The sequence below is a fragment of the Olea europaea genome, chromosome 9 (assembly GCF_002742605.1).
Source record: "Olea europaea var. sylvestris chromosome 9, O_europaea_v1, whole genome shotgun sequence".
Lineage (NCBI taxonomy): Eukaryota > Viridiplantae > Streptophyta > Magnoliopsida > Lamiales > Oleaceae > Olea > Olea europaea.
The window spans coordinates 1146707-1163215 of NC_036245.1; the positions used below are offsets into that span (position 1 = coordinate 1146707).

The 16509-nt window shown below is 33.2% G+C and overlaps 3 protein-coding genes across 3 annotated transcripts in view; all 3 read right to left on the reverse strand.

Moving 5' to 3' along the window:
- Positions 1 to 950: 950 nt before the first annotated feature.
- On the reverse strand, positions 951 to 3088 carry LOC111400104 (topless-related protein 4-like). Its single transcript, XM_023027551.1, has 7 exons — positions 2990 to 3088; positions 2714 to 2893; positions 2370 to 2498; positions 2192 to 2287; positions 1918 to 2106; positions 1587 to 1756; positions 951 to 1449 (listed from the first exon to the last, which is right to left on the reverse strand). Exons 1-7 carry the CDS (start codon positions 3086 to 3088, stop codon positions 1323 to 1325), a joined length of 990 nt encoding a protein of 329 aa, XP_022883319.1. The 3' UTR covers positions 951 to 1322.
- Positions 3089 to 3178: 90 nt separating this feature from the next.
- On the reverse strand, positions 3179 to 6508 carry LOC111400105 (topless-related protein 1-like). The gene is made up of 9 exons (XM_023027552.1): positions 6187 to 6508; positions 5576 to 5755; positions 5279 to 5419; positions 5092 to 5197; positions 4844 to 4997; positions 4609 to 4718; positions 4376 to 4480; positions 4006 to 4152; positions 3179 to 3316 (listed from the first exon to the last, which is right to left on the reverse strand). The coding sequence occupies exons 1-9, from the start codon at positions 6264 to 6266 to the stop codon at positions 3179 to 3181; spliced, it is 1161 nt and encodes a 386-aa protein (XP_022883320.1). The 5' UTR covers positions 6267 to 6508.
- A 5869-nt stretch (positions 6509 to 12377) lies between these two features.
- LOC111399363 (beta-1,4-mannosyl-glycoprotein 4-beta-N-acetylglucosaminyltransferase) overlaps positions 12378 to 16509 on the reverse strand; it is a 9833-nt gene continuing 5701 nt past the window's right edge. The window contains exon 2 of the mRNA XM_023026630.1: positions 12378 to 13807. Coding sequence (XP_022882398.1) covers positions 12653 to 13771 — 1119 coding nt within the window. The 5' untranslated portion in view covers positions 13772 to 13807 and the 3' untranslated portion in view covers positions 12378 to 12652. The remainder of the gene's footprint in view (positions 13808 to 16509) is intronic.

Consider the following 16509-nt stretch of genomic DNA (forward strand, 5'->3'; position numbering starts at 1 on the left):
TTTTTTTTATTTTTTTTATAAAGGGAGACTAAAAAAAATACACATACTAAATGTGTTGAAGAAGCAGAAAAATAACTATGGGCAATGTTCTGCCAAGCTATGCCTTGACGATTAATTTGAAGTGTAGATTTTTAGTGAATTTATTATTCTAGTTGAAGTTTGGAGGTTGGGACACTCTCACGTATCGAGATAGTCACTTCTGTTGATGAAATCCAAAATATACTTGAGTGGAAAAGCAATCAATAATGTGTAAACGTCTTTACAATAAATACCCTAATGAGTGATTGAAAAATAAGTTTAGGGGTGTGCATCCCATGAGAAAAGAAAGGAAAATTTTAATATTGAAATTCGAGAAAATAACCAACCTAAAGGTCTATGATGATTAGGTCGATTATGCGTACACAAACATTGATTGGCCATGGATTAAGAATAAAATTGGTTTTTGTATCATTACTTATGAGATTTTTATGAATTGCTCAAACATTATCAATACTTGAGGAAAATACGTCAAGTTATTCAGTTCATTGATTTTTATTGGAGGTTTTCTTGTGTATTTTAATTATAGGTAAATTTCAACTTTAATGCAATTGTCAAGAAAATACAAACTTGGAGCTTAATTGGAGTTAATTTTGATCTTCGTATTCGAATATGTATTTTCTAAATCTCAGATTGATATTAAAATGGCTGATTGTAGAGGGATTCGAAGTCCTAGTAATTTTCATAACGCTTCCCATAATTTATCTAAATCAGTTAATTTTGACATAGATTTTAGATTGTCAATATAAAACACTTTAAAGATCTTGCTATTTGAGTGAAGTTAGGTTTAACTAATATATTTAGTCCGTGCACCAACAATACTTCACTCATTCTTTATTATTTGACTACGACACCGTGCACTTGCAGGATTTTAGCAAACAGAAAGCACATATCAAAATGCTTAATCTTCTCCAAATGAAAGAGATGGTAATATTGAAAATATCAGTAACTTTTAAGGGTACAAACTAATTACATACATGAAGTTTCATGGAAGGAAAAAAGTTAGAAGGAGGAGAAGAAATTTGAGGCAGAAGCTATGCCCAATCTACCTTGCTGACTCCTTGAAGGACTTTGAATGACCTTCATCGATCATCATTTTACTGTAACAATAACTACCAACTTGACCCCAACCTCTAAACTAACTCCTAAGAAACTGACCTACAGCTATATCGACAGCTTTTGGAGCCTTTCCTCTGGAAGAAAAAGAATGGTAACAGTGCAAAAGCACAAGAATATGTCGTGATATCATGGAGAGGCTGCTGAGTATAAACCTATCACCTTCGAGGTTAGGGATACCACTTGCCTTCTGATTCTAGTGGCTCTAGTAGATAAACACCACAATCAGTAAGTCCGACTGCAAATTGATTAGGCTTGGAAGGGTGCGCTGCAACAACTAAGGGATAGGCCCGTAAGCTGCAAAATGGTAATACAAAATAATTAGTATGGCGAAGAAAATGTACTTACAGATAATCACGAACAGTTTTCTGGTAATTGCATTCATTCATTGTAACTTGATTAAAAACAAATTCAAGAAATTTCAGTAGAGGCACCTTGGATTGGTAGGTAGGTATAAAGAGGGATTAATTCGACATCTCAAATCAAGTGATGACGCAGAAAGAACACTTATTCTTCCACATTCAAAGCTGACATATATGGATTTGCTATCGCAAGAATATGTAGCATATGTGATTGAGCCACTTGCTTGTAGTGGTAGCACCCACTATTTAGATTATGAAAATAAGAAAGAAATTGCATCAGAAGCCAAGGCAGGAACTATATTCGTAGTCAAAATACTTAGGAGTTCTCAAGCAATAACTCGAGAAAAATGTCATCTACAAGTAGATGATATTGGTGACAAACAAATGCAACTATACACTACACCTTCATATGCCGTTTCAAAGCAGGTACTTCATAGATTACTATCTGTGTCTCTTGGACTGCTAGTAAACATGTTTGATCATGGTGAAATTGAACACGGGTATCTGCAAGAGAAGCACCAGAGCGACCAGCTGGGCTTTGCAAGTATTCATTTGTTTGCTTCTCCCATGTATCAGTGCTCCAAACACACAGCTGGGTAAACAAAAACGGGTCAGTTTCCTCTAATAGGAACTTTAGTTTACCAATTGTAGAAGTATCTGAGACACAAGCTGTTCACCTGAGAATCAGCTCCTGAAGATACAAGCACATTAAGAATATTAGAGAAGGCAAGGCCAGTTATCCTTTCCTGATGAGCTTTGAGCTTGGTTTTGACCTGTTGCAAAGTTAACGCAGTGATAAATTCGATTGACTCGTTAAGATGTTTGACTCAAATTTAAGCCAGAAGCTTACTATACCTCATTAAATGTGGCATCATATATTTGAATAGATGAATCATCGCTGCCAATTGCTATGATGTTATTGTCTCGGGGGTGAAGTGCCAAAAATGTTGCTGCAGGTGGAGGAGACATGATTGTTTTTATTGTCTGTTGGTAGAACAAAAATGTTATAACAAGCAAGTTAGGAGGGGAACCACATTGAGTGCAACTCGTGTCTACGAAAGAGAATAAATTGTTTGGTCCAGAAATTCTCATCTCATATCAAACTGTTTTCAATATGTTTTAACAAATTATGAGAAACAAAAACTCTATATGATCCAACATTTTAAATGCATGAGATTAGCAGAACAAAAGCCACTTACTTTGAACGTCCCCATATTAAAAAAGGAAATTTCCCCTCCTGACACCGACATAAGATACTGATCATTATTGGACAGAGCAAAGCAATGAAAAGCATATTCCGGATTCATGCCACTAGTCTCATTGGTCATCATTGTCCCACTACGAGGTTGCCATAATTGAGGCACTAACCTTGCTCCTGCCTATAAGAATTGAATTGCGTTAAGAAGATACTGCTGGTTTTACGAGAAATAATGGAATCTGGGAAGGTTTCCAGTGTAATAATGGTACTGATATACCTTCCCCATTGAATTACTGTCATTCTCTGGCCATTTCCAGAGTTTATGTACAGCATTAACATATAGAGCCAGTATGGCAGATCCTGAATTGGTATACATCAATCTTGAAACCTGATAAATTGAAAATAAAATTTAGAAGGGCCTCATTAAGTGAGCGTCAGAAGCACAAACCAGAAATAAATGTTGAAACTATAAGAAAGTTTTTAAAGAAAACTCCTTCCCCATTGAATTACTGTCATTCTCTGGCCATTTCCAGAGTTTATGTACAGCATTAACATATAGAGCCAGTATGGCAGATCCTGAATTGGTATACATCAATCTTGAAACCTGATAAATTGAAAATAAAATTTAGAAGGGCCTCATTAAGTGAGCGTCAGAAGCACAAACCAGAAATAAATGTTGAAACTATAAGAAAGTTTTTAAAGAAAACTAGAGTTAGCTGCAAGAATTGTCAAGGTAAAGAAAATAATATTCTTTTAACAAATAACTTCAAAGCTTCTTCTTTGTCTTGCATGTTTTTCAGCAGTACCTTAAGCTAACTGGTGGCCTGTTGCTTAGACAAAGCACAGAGTTGATAGAAACTTGAATGTGGTGAATTTTTAATGTTGGAAATGGAACTGAATAAATTATGAGTATTACGATTTAGAATGACTGGTGTTCAACACAATTCTAGGCGGCTGTACTTGTATCATTAAATTATATGTTTAATTAAAAACAAGGATTTATGGCTCATTTGAAAGGACATATGAAATGCTGTACCTAAATTGGTGTTCAATACCATTGGTGCTAGATAGTATTATTCATTATGTTATTAAACAATCAATTTAGGAAGTTGAATCTCTTTTATTCTAATTTCGTATAAAACGTTTTGAGTTCTCTCTATCCACATGACCATGCACATAAATTCTGAGCTATGCGTTATGCCTCAGTATATGAGAGGGGGGATCGCCAAATTAATATCTGGGCAAAAATCTATCGAGGTACTTTAAATGACCGAGAACAGAGTTAACTAATACCCTCATCGCCACCAAACTATCTGGAAGTCTCAGTATACGACATTTTGATGGCTCATTTGCATCTATCAGTTCCCGCGATCTAGATTTCACAGAGGACTCACCTGCAATTGTAGGCTTCCCATCTTTCAAATTTTGCCTATTTTCATTCTACATGAAATTGATCACAAAAGTGAAGATTATATAATGTAAACTGAATAGTCGTAGTAGTGCAGACAAGAACTATTATCTTATGAAATATTATGCAATGCACCTATGTTATGCACGCCTAAATAAAAAATATGCCAAATTGCTATTCAACCATTGTGTCAAAGAAATTAATCAGATGTTTGGAAACAGAGATATCCATCTTAAAAGTTTGAAAGCAGCGTACCATTGAAACTGTGGGTGCTACTGGAGAAACTCTATCCTCAATATTTGATCCAGAAGAAGCATTAACATCATCAATTGTACTTATCGCAGGAGTTGAAAGCATAAACTGTAAACCAACATGACAGACCAAGGTGTACAATATGTCGAAGCTTTAAACTATAAGAACCAAGAAAGTATCTATTTCTAGAAAGAGGCCAACACGAATATGAGGAATTTAGGATGGTAAATCCATACTTCATTAGACATTTCCAATCGTTTTGTTCCCTTCAAGAGTAGTTCAGAGTGATCGTTTTGGATGTCTACAGCTGGTTTATTTTTAGGAGTTGTAGGATGCTTCAAAACATCTGCTAGAAATTAAGTTAGTAACAAACAGACAGGGGGAGGTGGGGCAAATAACTATCTTTTTACATTTTTATCAACATACGCTTCCACGCTTTAGACTAATGGAAAAGTTAGAATTTATGAATACCAGAATTGTTTTGGGTGTTGAAACCAATTGGACATGCAGAAGCTGAAGGGTGAGGAACTGAAGATGGATAACTAGCTGAAGGTTGGGGAGCCGATGGTGCATTAGTCACACATCCCAAGGGAGAAGTTGGCAGAGGACCTTGAGCTCGAAATGGCTTCACAAAAAGGATAAAAATTCAATTTCTTATCTCATCATTAAAACAACCCCAATGCATAAGCATTTTTCTTGCCTATTTTAGCTAAGCTTACAGTTGGGAATTCCGCAGGCTTAGGAACAGCACCCTGAAGCAGACTAGTTATGGCACTAGTGGACTGTGAAGTTGGAACAGCAGCCAAATGATTCTGCAAGTTCAAACTGAAAGCCAACACAGAAAAATGCCGATATATATGTCAACCTGAAAGAAAATGCTGATTTACAAATACGGAAGAAATAAACCTTAGTCTCAATGTTGAGGGATTGAAGATGGGGAGCTTCAGCTTATCACGAAACACAGGGTTTGCTTCTATAAGCTTCTTAACATAGGCAAACATATAGCCCCTAGCGTTAATTAGCTCTCTGGATACTTTCTCATCCTCCCTGCACGTCATTGTATCAAATCAACATTCTTGAAGATAAATCAATGCAAACTCCCATAAATGATAAAGATATAATGACTACCAAGAAAAGTACTACTACTCTCTCACCTGATATTTTCAAGAAAGTTAATTCGAGTTAAATATTGAAGTAAATCACCTGTCCTGGGCTTCTAAGTTCTTATGATGTTGGATCACTGTGAAGATATTCGTGGAATTTGTGTTATCCTTAAGCTTTGTGAACCCAGATAAGTAATTTTCCACCTCATCCCAATCCCCATTGGTTACCCTGTCCTGGAAATAGGGCATACTGAAGAAGATTCCTGACTCTTGTTCCAATCTTAGATCACCACAAAGAATTCAACCATTATTTCACCAATTATACAAAGGATTTCCCAATATATCAACAATATTCAACAGAAAAATATGTAATTATTATAAACAAATCTTGAATTTTTGAAAACCCATGTTTCTTTAGTGAATTAATTAAGCTAAAGAATCATACAATAGATCCTATTAAGAATCTTTTAATCCAAAAATAATTATTGATTTCCCCATTATCTCAACAATCAGGAAACTTAAAATATCCAAAAATGAGAATGAAAGTAAAATTAAATATAGAAAATCGAATCCTTATTTGTTAACAGTCTGAATTTATCTAACCCAACTGTTTTGATCTATAATTAATAATCAATTTCCTCATTTTCTTAACAATCAAAAAACTAAAAAAATCCCCAAAATAATGTTCGATATTGAAATTTGAATCCTTACGTGTGAACAGTTCTTTTGAAATTCTTTTCATGAAGAAACTGATGTATCGAAAACAACAGATCTTTTTCCAAAGACGACATGCTCGCTTACGCTCAATAACCAACCCTGCCTAAAAAGAAATGAAAATCCACAAAGATGAAATCTCCATTCCACCTATACATGCATGCATACAAGCTTCCTCTCTACGTGGGTTTGTACCTTGAATGAATGAGGAGAGAGAGGACAACTCGGAGGGTTTTTCTGTAGAGAGAGAAAGGAAAGGAACACTGTATGTTTACTGGAGTTTCTCCTGCTGGAGCTTTAGAGTTTAGAGTGAGAGAGAAAAAAGAAATAGTGGGAAATGATAAGACCGTTGATAAGTTTGTAATATAAGCATATTGAATATTTTTGATAAGTTGAATGCTTTGCTGTATTGAATTCTGTTAAGTTAGTTATAAGCTTTTAAGCTCATATAAAACGGTTTAAGTAAATATATTAAGAGCCTGTTTGATAGTGATTACAAGAATCAATTTTTCGACTATTAGAGTGAAAGTGGGTTCCATGTGTGAGTAAAAAAATCAAAAATGACGGCTGAAAAAGTGAAATAACGATAAAAAAAATTGATTTTTTGAGATGAAAATTGCTACCAAACGAGGCTAAGGCTCGTTTTGTCAAGGTTAAAAAGTAAAAAGTTGCTTATAGACCTAATAGGTTGCTTTTAAACATATTGGTGTTTGATAGTCATTTTTATGTAAATATGCATTTTAGAATAGTAAATTGATATGAAATGTGTGGTTGAAAAATAAGGAAAAGTTTTTTATTTACGTGTAATATTATTTTAATAAAAAATATGCAGTTAAAAAGAAGAAAGAGAAAAATGCAATTTGAAAAAAATAGTTACCAAATGGGGCCTTGGATAATTTTTAAAAGTGTAAATGTAACCATTTGTTAAGACTTTTGAAAAGTTAAATTTTGTTTTAAAAATAATAAGTTACTTTTTTGAGCATGTTCGGATTATATTCTGAAAGTATTTTGTCTGGTTAAGAGAACTTTTAGAAAAAGTTGACTTAAAGTAATTTTCTAAAAAAATACTTCTACAAGAAGTAAAATTAGGAAAAAAAAAATAAAATGAAAGTCCAGCCAAATGAGCTATATGATAGCTTCATAAAAAAGTGCTTCTACGAAAAACAGAAGCAAAAATGTAAACCATGCCAAATGGATCCTATAACTATGAGTAGGTTGCACATTATTAAGGTTGGCAACGGTTCGGTTCGAAAAAAACCATCACCGAATCACCAATTTTTTGGTTATATCATAACCGTACCATAACCAAGGAAGTCGGGTCGGTTCGTATTTCGATTTGGCTTGGTTCGGACAATTAATAACCACAAATAGGAGCAAATCCAGGATTTTGACCCAACTAGAGCAATCGTTAATCGTCAACAATCAACATGCGTATAGCGATATCATTTAATAATATCAAACTAAATAATATTAAAATTTATTCTATCTATATGTAAATACACTAAAATGTAAAAAACGTATATTTATTTCAAGTTACAGTACAATACAATTCGAAATAACATAAAATAAATGATACATGAGACTTTTTGTGTTATCAATGCTCAATAAAACGTTCGCTTGACTAGAAGTAATTACGAGATTAAATGCACCACTACAAAAATTAGGTTGGGACGTAAATATGCATTTTAGAATAGTAAATTGATATGAAATGTGTGGTTGAAAAATAAGGAAAAGTTTTTTATTTACGTGTAATATTATTTTAATAAAAAATATGCAGTTAAAAAGAAGAAAGAGAAAAATGCAATTTGAAAAAAATAGTTACCAAATGGGGCCTTGGATAATTTTTAAAAGTGTAAATGTAACCATTTGTTAAGACTTTTGAAAAGTTAAATTTTGTTTTAAAAATAATAAGTTACTTTTTTGAGCATGTTCGGATTATATTCTGAAAGTATTTTGTCTGGTTAAGAGAACTTTTAGAAAAAGTTGACTTAAAGTAATTTTCTAAAAAAATACTTCTACAAGAAGTAAAATTAGGAAAAAAAAAATAAAATGAAAGTCCAGCCAAATGAGCTATATGATAGCTTCATAAAAAAGTGCTTCTACGAAAAACAGAAGCAAAAATGTAAACCATGCCAAATGGATCCTATAACTATGAGTAGGTTGCACATTATTAAGGTTGGCAACGGTTCGGTTCGAAAAAAACCATCACCGAATCACCAATTTTTTGGTTATATCATAACCGTACCATAACCAAGGAAGTCGGGTCGGTTCGTATTTCGATTTGGCTTGGTTCGGACAATTAATAACCACAAATAGGAGCAAATCCAGGATTTTGACCCAACTAGAGCAATCGTTAATCGTCAACAATCAACATGCGTATAGCGATATCATTTAATAATATCAAACTAAATAATATTAAAATTTATTCTATCTATATGTAAATACACTAAAATGTAAAAAACGTATATTTATTTCAAGTTACAGTACAATACAATTCGAAATAACATAAAATAAATGATACATGAGACTTTTTGTGTTATCAATGCTCAATAAAACGTTTGCTTGACTAGAAGTAATTACGAGATTAAATGCACCACTACAAAAATTAGGTTGGGACATCAATTGAAAACATAATTTCACAATTTGTATTAGAATTAAAATTAATTTTAAAATATAATTAAAATTTCAATTTTCAATTCTCCGCACCAATTTATCACAAATTATAAATTCTCCAATTTCTCATTTTTAATTTTCACAAATCACATAATCACACACAATACTCAAATTAATCTTTAATATCACAATTCACAGTTAATATATTCTTAAATTCTCATTTAACACATAAATAAATAAAAAATACTAAGTCAATTTAACAAACAATATTTCAAATGAAAATGCAAACAATATCTCAATTCCCAAATATAAAATTCGAATTTAACAAACAATATTATCAACATAACAATATTAAACAATATTCTTGTCCCTTAATCCTCATGCATCGAACTTGATTCCTATTCAATAACTCGAAAGCTCCAACATCAATTCATATCCATTCATTGAAAGAATAATGGAAAGCTCAATTGTCTAATTTTTTTTAACGGGTACTTATAAAAAAAAATTAACGGGTAATCGGTTCGAGGGAGTTGACGACGTAAATACCATAACAGCCCTTCCCCAAACCAGATCATTAAAATCAAATATTATATCCACCACATTGCACCATTGGTTCGATTTTTTTCTCCCCATTCGATTTGATTAATTGTGATTTTCGATTTCGATGATTCGAGTTGACATCCCTACACATTATCACCAATTCTAAAAGGAAAATATAGGGGTTGCACCTTATCTTCTTTCATTTATTTATTTTCGAGATAATAGCAGTGTGATAAATTAGCAGTTACATCTTATGGTGATAAATTAGCTAAAAGATACAATGGAGAAATTAAGGGTGTGTTCGATTTTCTATTTTCAAGTTGTTTTTAGTTTTCGATTTGTAAAACATTCAAAACTTATTTGGTTTAATATTTTGGAATTGCATTTTCGAAAAGATTAAACTTATAACATAAACTTCAATATATATCTCTTTGAAAACATAAAAAACACGGTAAACAAATGTTTAAATAAAAATCTTTAAAAAAAATAAATTAAAAGCACTTCTAAACACTTAAATTTTAAAAAATTAAAAATTAAAAATTCTAAAAAAAAAAAAAAAGAACTTCAGAAAAATAAAATTCTAAGATTCTAATTTAATAAAAAATAAAAAATCATAATATTCTAAAAAAATATGTTATTTAAATGAAAATAGATAAAATTTCTCAGTCTACATGGTTAATTTCTATTTCATATCTTTTCTCATCTTAATTTATCATTTGCTTCTAGCTTTTATAGCTTAAAAATATATATTACTTGATAATATATTAACATAAAATTATTTACTTTACTTGCTAAGCAAATTAATAGAATAAAATATCATAAAAAGTTTCTCAAAACTTCGAATTAAATGTATTTTCCAGTTTTCTATTTTAAGAAATAAGTTTGTTTTTTTTTTTTTGTTCAAATGATAAATAAAGAATTTTTCAGAAATCTTAAAATAGATTCTTAAAAAAAATTGAAACACAAATCAAAAGAACCGTAAATATTCCGACACATAAGAGAAGATTCCTTAAGCTCGTTACTTCTTTTAAAAATACATTAATAATGTAATTAAGAATGTTACTGAAATTATTATTATATCAATATTTCATGTGATGGATTTTTCTATTTGTACATCGAGATTGACACCCCAGTATACCGATGACCTCACAAGAGAGGGGGCCTTGACCAAAAAAATAAAAATAAAAATCGTCGGCCCTCCTCTTATGAGGAGGTTTGTACACCGAAGTGTCAACCTGAGTATACATGTAGACAAACCCTTCATGTGATTATAGGTATGAACAGGGGCAGAGCTGAGATTTTAGTTTAGCGCGGGCAAAAATTTTTCGACGTCAAATGTCGAGGTTTTGGTCATGTATTTAATGACGCTAAAAAAATAAAATAATAGTACGATAATACTAAAAACGACATAATTTATATATTTCACTTGTTTCTTGTGAGTTTTAAAACTCTGTGCGAATTGGAACTGCGACACTGCAACAGGGACGAATTCTCTCACTCACAGACAAATGGTTGGATTGATTCAAATGAACGAATGGGTTTGGGTCAATTGAATTTTGAGAGAATGGGTATAATAGGGCTTCTCTCTCTGAACTGGACATCGTATATTGGAAAAAGATAATGGATATTTACTACTATTGATATTTGCAACTTTAAAAGTAGGTTAAAAAAATAAAAAAAAAATCTGCCCAAAAGTCCAGTGCGGGCAAATACATTGGCTCCGCCCATGGGTAAGAAGGTTGACAAGATTAGTGGTACAAGACAGTTCGACCATGCTTGTACTCAGCCAAGAAATTGTGACTTGCACTCATCGATAACGTAAAGCACATATGAGAAAGTGTTAATAATCAATTTAAAAAAAAAAAAAAAAAGGATGAAAACGAGTGTTAAATGAGTGAATATACTTGTACATCCTCGACCTGTAAAGACATGCATGGCTCTTGGTCTGTACACATCAATCATTTAAAAATTTGAGATTTCAGAGGATCATTCCTCTACACATTTTCCATTTTTTTTTTCCATTAGAAATATTTAACACATTATATTCTTTGTCCTGTGGTATAGGCAGATTGAGAGCTAACAACGTCGACCTTCTTTTTTTATTTTTTTCTTTATTTTGGTAATTTTTTATTTAAAATTAATTGTTTATACAATTTTGTTCCTAGAACAAATGGACGTATGTGAATCAAATGGCATTTTAATGGATTCTTTGACAAAGACTATCCACGGGACTAATGGTGCACCTACTTGATCCTTTCTGTAGGTTAGGAAACAACTTGCAACTTCATCAATAGATTGGAGATCATGAATGCAATTATCTCCTCTTATTTTTCATTTATTTGTTTTAAATAAAAAAGTGGTGTACAATTCAATTCATGGTAAACTACTTTTTCATTCAATTCAATTTACATGATTTTTCAATATGCTGACATCAATGAAATGAACTACAAAATCAAATCTCCATTATAATAAAAATGAGATGTACATAAGCATGTCTCTTGTAAAAATCGATACTCGCAAAATATATTAAGTCACTTTTGGTTCAACTACATAATCAAATTAAAATATAAATCAAAGTCAAAAATTAATTTCATGTGACTTTTATCTTAAACAAACAGGAACTAAGGAAATGTATTCAATTGAGACTTTTAATGACTTTTGGGGATTTAAAAAGTTTAGAAGCATTCAATTGAGACTTCTAAAAGTCACGGTGTATTCAATCTTAAAATAAAATTCTATAGAAATCTATGAAAAACTTTATTAATTCTATACAAATCTATAAAAGGTCCACGAAATTCATAGAAGTTATCACTTAAAAAAAGTCCATCAAAATCTTCAAAAGTCCCAATTGAATACACATCGTATTAAAATTGGTAAGACTGAGCAGCGAGAGGTGTTGCAGGTGTCCAAAGATAGGATTAGGGCATCCGGCTTATGTGCGGCTTGATTTCAGACACATGAAGAAGAAGATGAATGGTAGAAAATGAGAGAAAACATACAAGTAATACAACATGAATTCATTAATCAACGTCGCAAAGTATGAAGTGCACAATTTATTTCTGAAACTACAGTTAAACCAAGTTCTACAACATATCTATCGATAGATTCTCTTCTCGTGCTAAGGACAAGAAAAATAGTACAAGTGTAATTGCTAAAATCTTCGCTACCTCGTGGAAGCTAGTAACTAATGCAAAGGAAAAGAAATAAGTTCCTTTCTAACAGATGAAAGACAATTTGATGAGTGAGATGTCTCTAACTTATGTCAACTTTAAAATTTTAATCTGGAAAAATGGCAGAACCTGTAAGAAGTTCATCCTGTTGAGCGTAAACAACCTCCTGGGAGAAGGAACTTGAACTTTTCTGCATTCTCTATCAAGTAAGCTGGAAGATGAACAGCAGAAGCTGACGGGGTAATTGAACCCATCTTTTTGAACAATTCCTTAAAAGTATACTCTTCGGGTAACATGTCGAAAAGGTCATCTCCCCTACAGATAAGTTTTTGAATTCTAGAATATTTCATAAATTCTTTATGCCTCACCCGGTCTGCATGACTATAGGCAGTCATTTTGAATACAAATTCTCTCAAATACCTGAAGCAAAAGCTACAGTGCCAACCTGCATCGGAAAGAATAACATCCGTTTGGCGTGAATGTCGATATTGGGTCCACGGGCTGTAAATATGGATCGTGGCACGCCAGCTGCTATAGTCGACAGGGAATTCAAAGGAATACATATAATCCCTCAACTCAAGATGCAGCACGGGAGGAACCTCATCACACCATTGCAACAGTTTCACAGTGTGAGGACTTGGGATTTCATCAGTGTCTGACATAATGAGTAAGTCGCCATTGGATATACCTGCCCAACGAAGCAATCCATTCATAGCCACACGCTGCTCAGATTCAAGTTTAAATGGGTCGTCGTGTGACCCATGTGATGCAATGCGTCCAGGAAATGTGCCATGAACAATCTTTTCTTCAGCAAAAGCAAATCGGTTCCGATTTGTAGCAAAATAGAGAGGTTTTGGGATGCCTGTGAAGGTAGTGTTCGCTTCCAAGATTACAAATTTAGTAACATATGGATGGAGTTCCTGCCACCTAATCTCAAGCAAGTCCAATTCATTGCTGAATATTATTCCATCAAAAACACGGCGTGGTTTTGAACGCAAGGACCAACCATGGAGGCGACAAAGGTTTTCCATAGAAACATTCTCTGCATAGTAATGTGGCAAATGCTCAAATTGCAGTGGAGGATTGTCCCAAAGTGGACGAAAGAAATAGGAGATCTTCTGACTGTGAATAAAAATTCCAATAACACAAATTGGTACAAGTATTAGTAGTACAATAAAAATGAACTTTTGAGGAGAGCGTCTGGCGCTGAAGCGGAGAGTTCTTGGGGCCATACTGCGAGAAGCATTATTCAGGTTCATTGGCTAATGCAGAATCGGCACACCACCAATCATTATCTGCATGATTAAAGAAGAAGTGGATAAGAAGGAAAATCAGCAAACTACCCAGCTAAAATTTTGCAAATACATAATAGGACTGTTGTAACAAGAAGCATGTCTGATAAGAATGAATACACAAATCTGCAACATTTTGGGTCTCTCTCTAATGCTAAGTTCGATTGGAGGATCCTGGAGGTGAAAGGATTGAAAGGCAGTGAAGAGAATCGATGATTGGCCACCTTTTACTTTTGTATGAGTGAAGGTGAACAGATCAATAAGTTTGGCCCCAATCTTTCCCATGCACTCCCCTCCTAATTATTCCTTTCCTTTCCCTTCCCTTCTCTTCCCCTCCATCACTGTCAAGCCGAATGCATCATACCTTTTCCATTTCATATCAATATATGATCATGATAATGCGATGGGATGACAGACTGGCACTAGGAAATGAATAAATATCAGTTTCATTAAACTCAATGGTTTGCAAGATGGTAAATCAAAATGACGGCGTAAAGATTTTACGGTCAAAATAAAAAATATATATATTTGAAAAACCAGTAGGAGATTCCATCTTTTTCTGCACTCTTGTTGAAACATATGGTGTTTGGCAACATTAAAAAAAGAAGCATTTCAGAAAAGAGAAAATTTATAAATCAAAACATTTTCTATTATGCCCTTAGAAGCACTCAAATTAGGCCATTGCATTTAATACTTGGGTCTATCTGACCATTAAGATGCTTTTGAATAGTAGACATTACCAAAATCAATTTACAAACTATCTCCCTCCCTCCTCCTTTTTCAATTATTAAGTTATTTTAGAGATTATGTCATGACCATCGACAAATCTACCGTGGGAGCAGTGGGGTTACCTGCCCCCACACTAAATTTTAAATCCAAAATTTTGCAGTTTGCACAACTTTTTTCAAGATTTCCAAAAAATTCCTTAGCAGTTTTCAATTTTGCCCTCAAAATTAAAAGTTTTTGAAAGTTGTCTCCACAATTCTAAAATTCTAGCTCTGCCTCTAATCATGACAGATACCATCAGAACAAGTGGTTCTCAAGATTATCTCCCAAGGAAAAACTATCCCAACAAGTGAAAGATCACAATGAATTAAAATCCTTATCTGGCCATCTTTCTTCAAATTTGATGATGATGAAGTGGGAGAAAAAAGTACCTACATATTTTATGTATCAGCATCCCGATAGGACAAATAAAAAGTGAAGCTGGTGGGAACACAGTGTATAGTGCCTGACACTTCTGAAAGGATTAAAACGTGACTCTTTTTATGCCTAGAAGATCTCGTTTGAGTACTTTTGAGTCAACTAAGTATTTGACAATCATCATAACATAACCAGTGAAATCATCTTTAAGGTTCTTTGAGTCCAGAAAGCAAAAGAGGTATAAGTAAGGACTGGAAGGGTAAAAATCAAATTTGAGATATGAAATCATTTTATGATGATTTTTCTTTATCTAAAACTACAACATAATGTTGGGGATTGATTAAAAACCGAATGAAAAAGAAGGAATATCGAATGCTCGAAATTATACGTAATATAGTGCTGCTGCACTTTTTATGATTGTAGAAGAGAAGATATTATATTGTAAATTTTTGTGACTTCGATACTTTTAATGGCTTGAGTTACATGGGTATTTATAGATAAGATTTAACATGTATCTAGCCTAACTCATGAACCAACATTAAATAGATACGTTTCTCCTCCTCTAGTACATTAATGGACAAATGCATGTATAATTATAATTCATGAATCTAGATAATAAATACAAATTACGTTTCCAACACCCCCTCTTAATTTGCAATTTTGAGAATGTCTCTTGCCTTTTGAAATTTCTCGACATAGATCGCCTTGGTTAGAAAGTCTGCAGGTTGCTCATTCGTTCCAATGAATTCCAAGCTGATTTCACCATTACTCACTATATCTCGGATGAAATGATGTCGCAACTCAATGTGTTTTGTTCTCGAATGAAACACCGGATTTTTTGTCATGGCTATCGTAGACATATTATCACAATAAATTACTGTGGGCTGTTTTTGAACTTGTTTCAAATCTGCTAGTAATCGTCTTAACCAAATAGCTTCGCAGGTTGCATCTGTAACAGCAATATACTCAGCTTCCGCGGATGATAACGCTACTGTTTTTTGCTTCTTTGAACTCCATGAAACAATATTAGTTCCGAGACAAAATAAATAACCTGAAGTGCTTTTTCTATCATCCAACGAACCTCCCCAATCACTGTCGCTATATCCAATCAACTTGCTCTCATTTTCTTTTTGTTTTTGAACTTGTTTCAAATCTGCTAGTAATCGTCTCAACCAAATAGCTTCGCAAGTTGCATTTGTAACAGCAATTTACTCAGCTTCCGTGGATGATAACGCTACTGTTTTTTGCTTCTTTGAACTCCATGAAACAACATTAGTTTCGAGACAAAATAAATAACCTGAAGTGATTTTTCTATCATCCAACGAACCTTCCCAATCACTGTCGCTATATCCAATCAACTTGCTCTCATTTTCTTTTACATATTTGATGCCTATTTTCTTTGTTCCTTGCAAGTATCTCACGACTCTTTTAGCTGCTGCAAAATGAAGTTGACTTGGTTCATTCATGAACCTTGAGATCATGCTCACGACTTGAACAATATCCGGCCTTGTGTTTGTGAGATAAATCAGTGAACCAACAAGACTCCTAAACAGTTTTGCATT

Coding starts and splice junctions, on each gene's coding strand:
- LOC111400104 (XM_023027551.1), bottom strand. CDS start 3,088: ATGTATACCAATTCAGGATCTGCCATACTGGCTCTATATGTTAATGCT. Junction 2,288..2,369: donor ATGATGCCACATTTAATGAG/GTATAGTAAGCT, acceptor ACTTTGCAACAG/GTCAAAACCAAGCTCAAAGC. Junction 1,757..1,917: donor CTTTGAAACGGCATATGAAG/GTGTAGTGTATA, acceptor TAATCTAAATAG/TGGGTGCTACCACTACAAGC.
- LOC111400105 (XM_023027552.1), bottom strand. CDS start 6,266: ATGTCGTCTTTGGAAAAAGATCTGTTGTTTTCGATACATCAGTTTCTT. Junction 5,420..5,575: donor AACTTAGAAGCCCAGGACAG/GTGATTTACTTC, acceptor AATGACGTGCAG/GGAGGATGAGAAAGTATCCA. Junction 4,153..4,375: donor TAGCACCCACAGTTTCAATG/GTACGCTGCTTT, acceptor AATTTCATGTAG/AATGAAAATAGGCAAAATTT.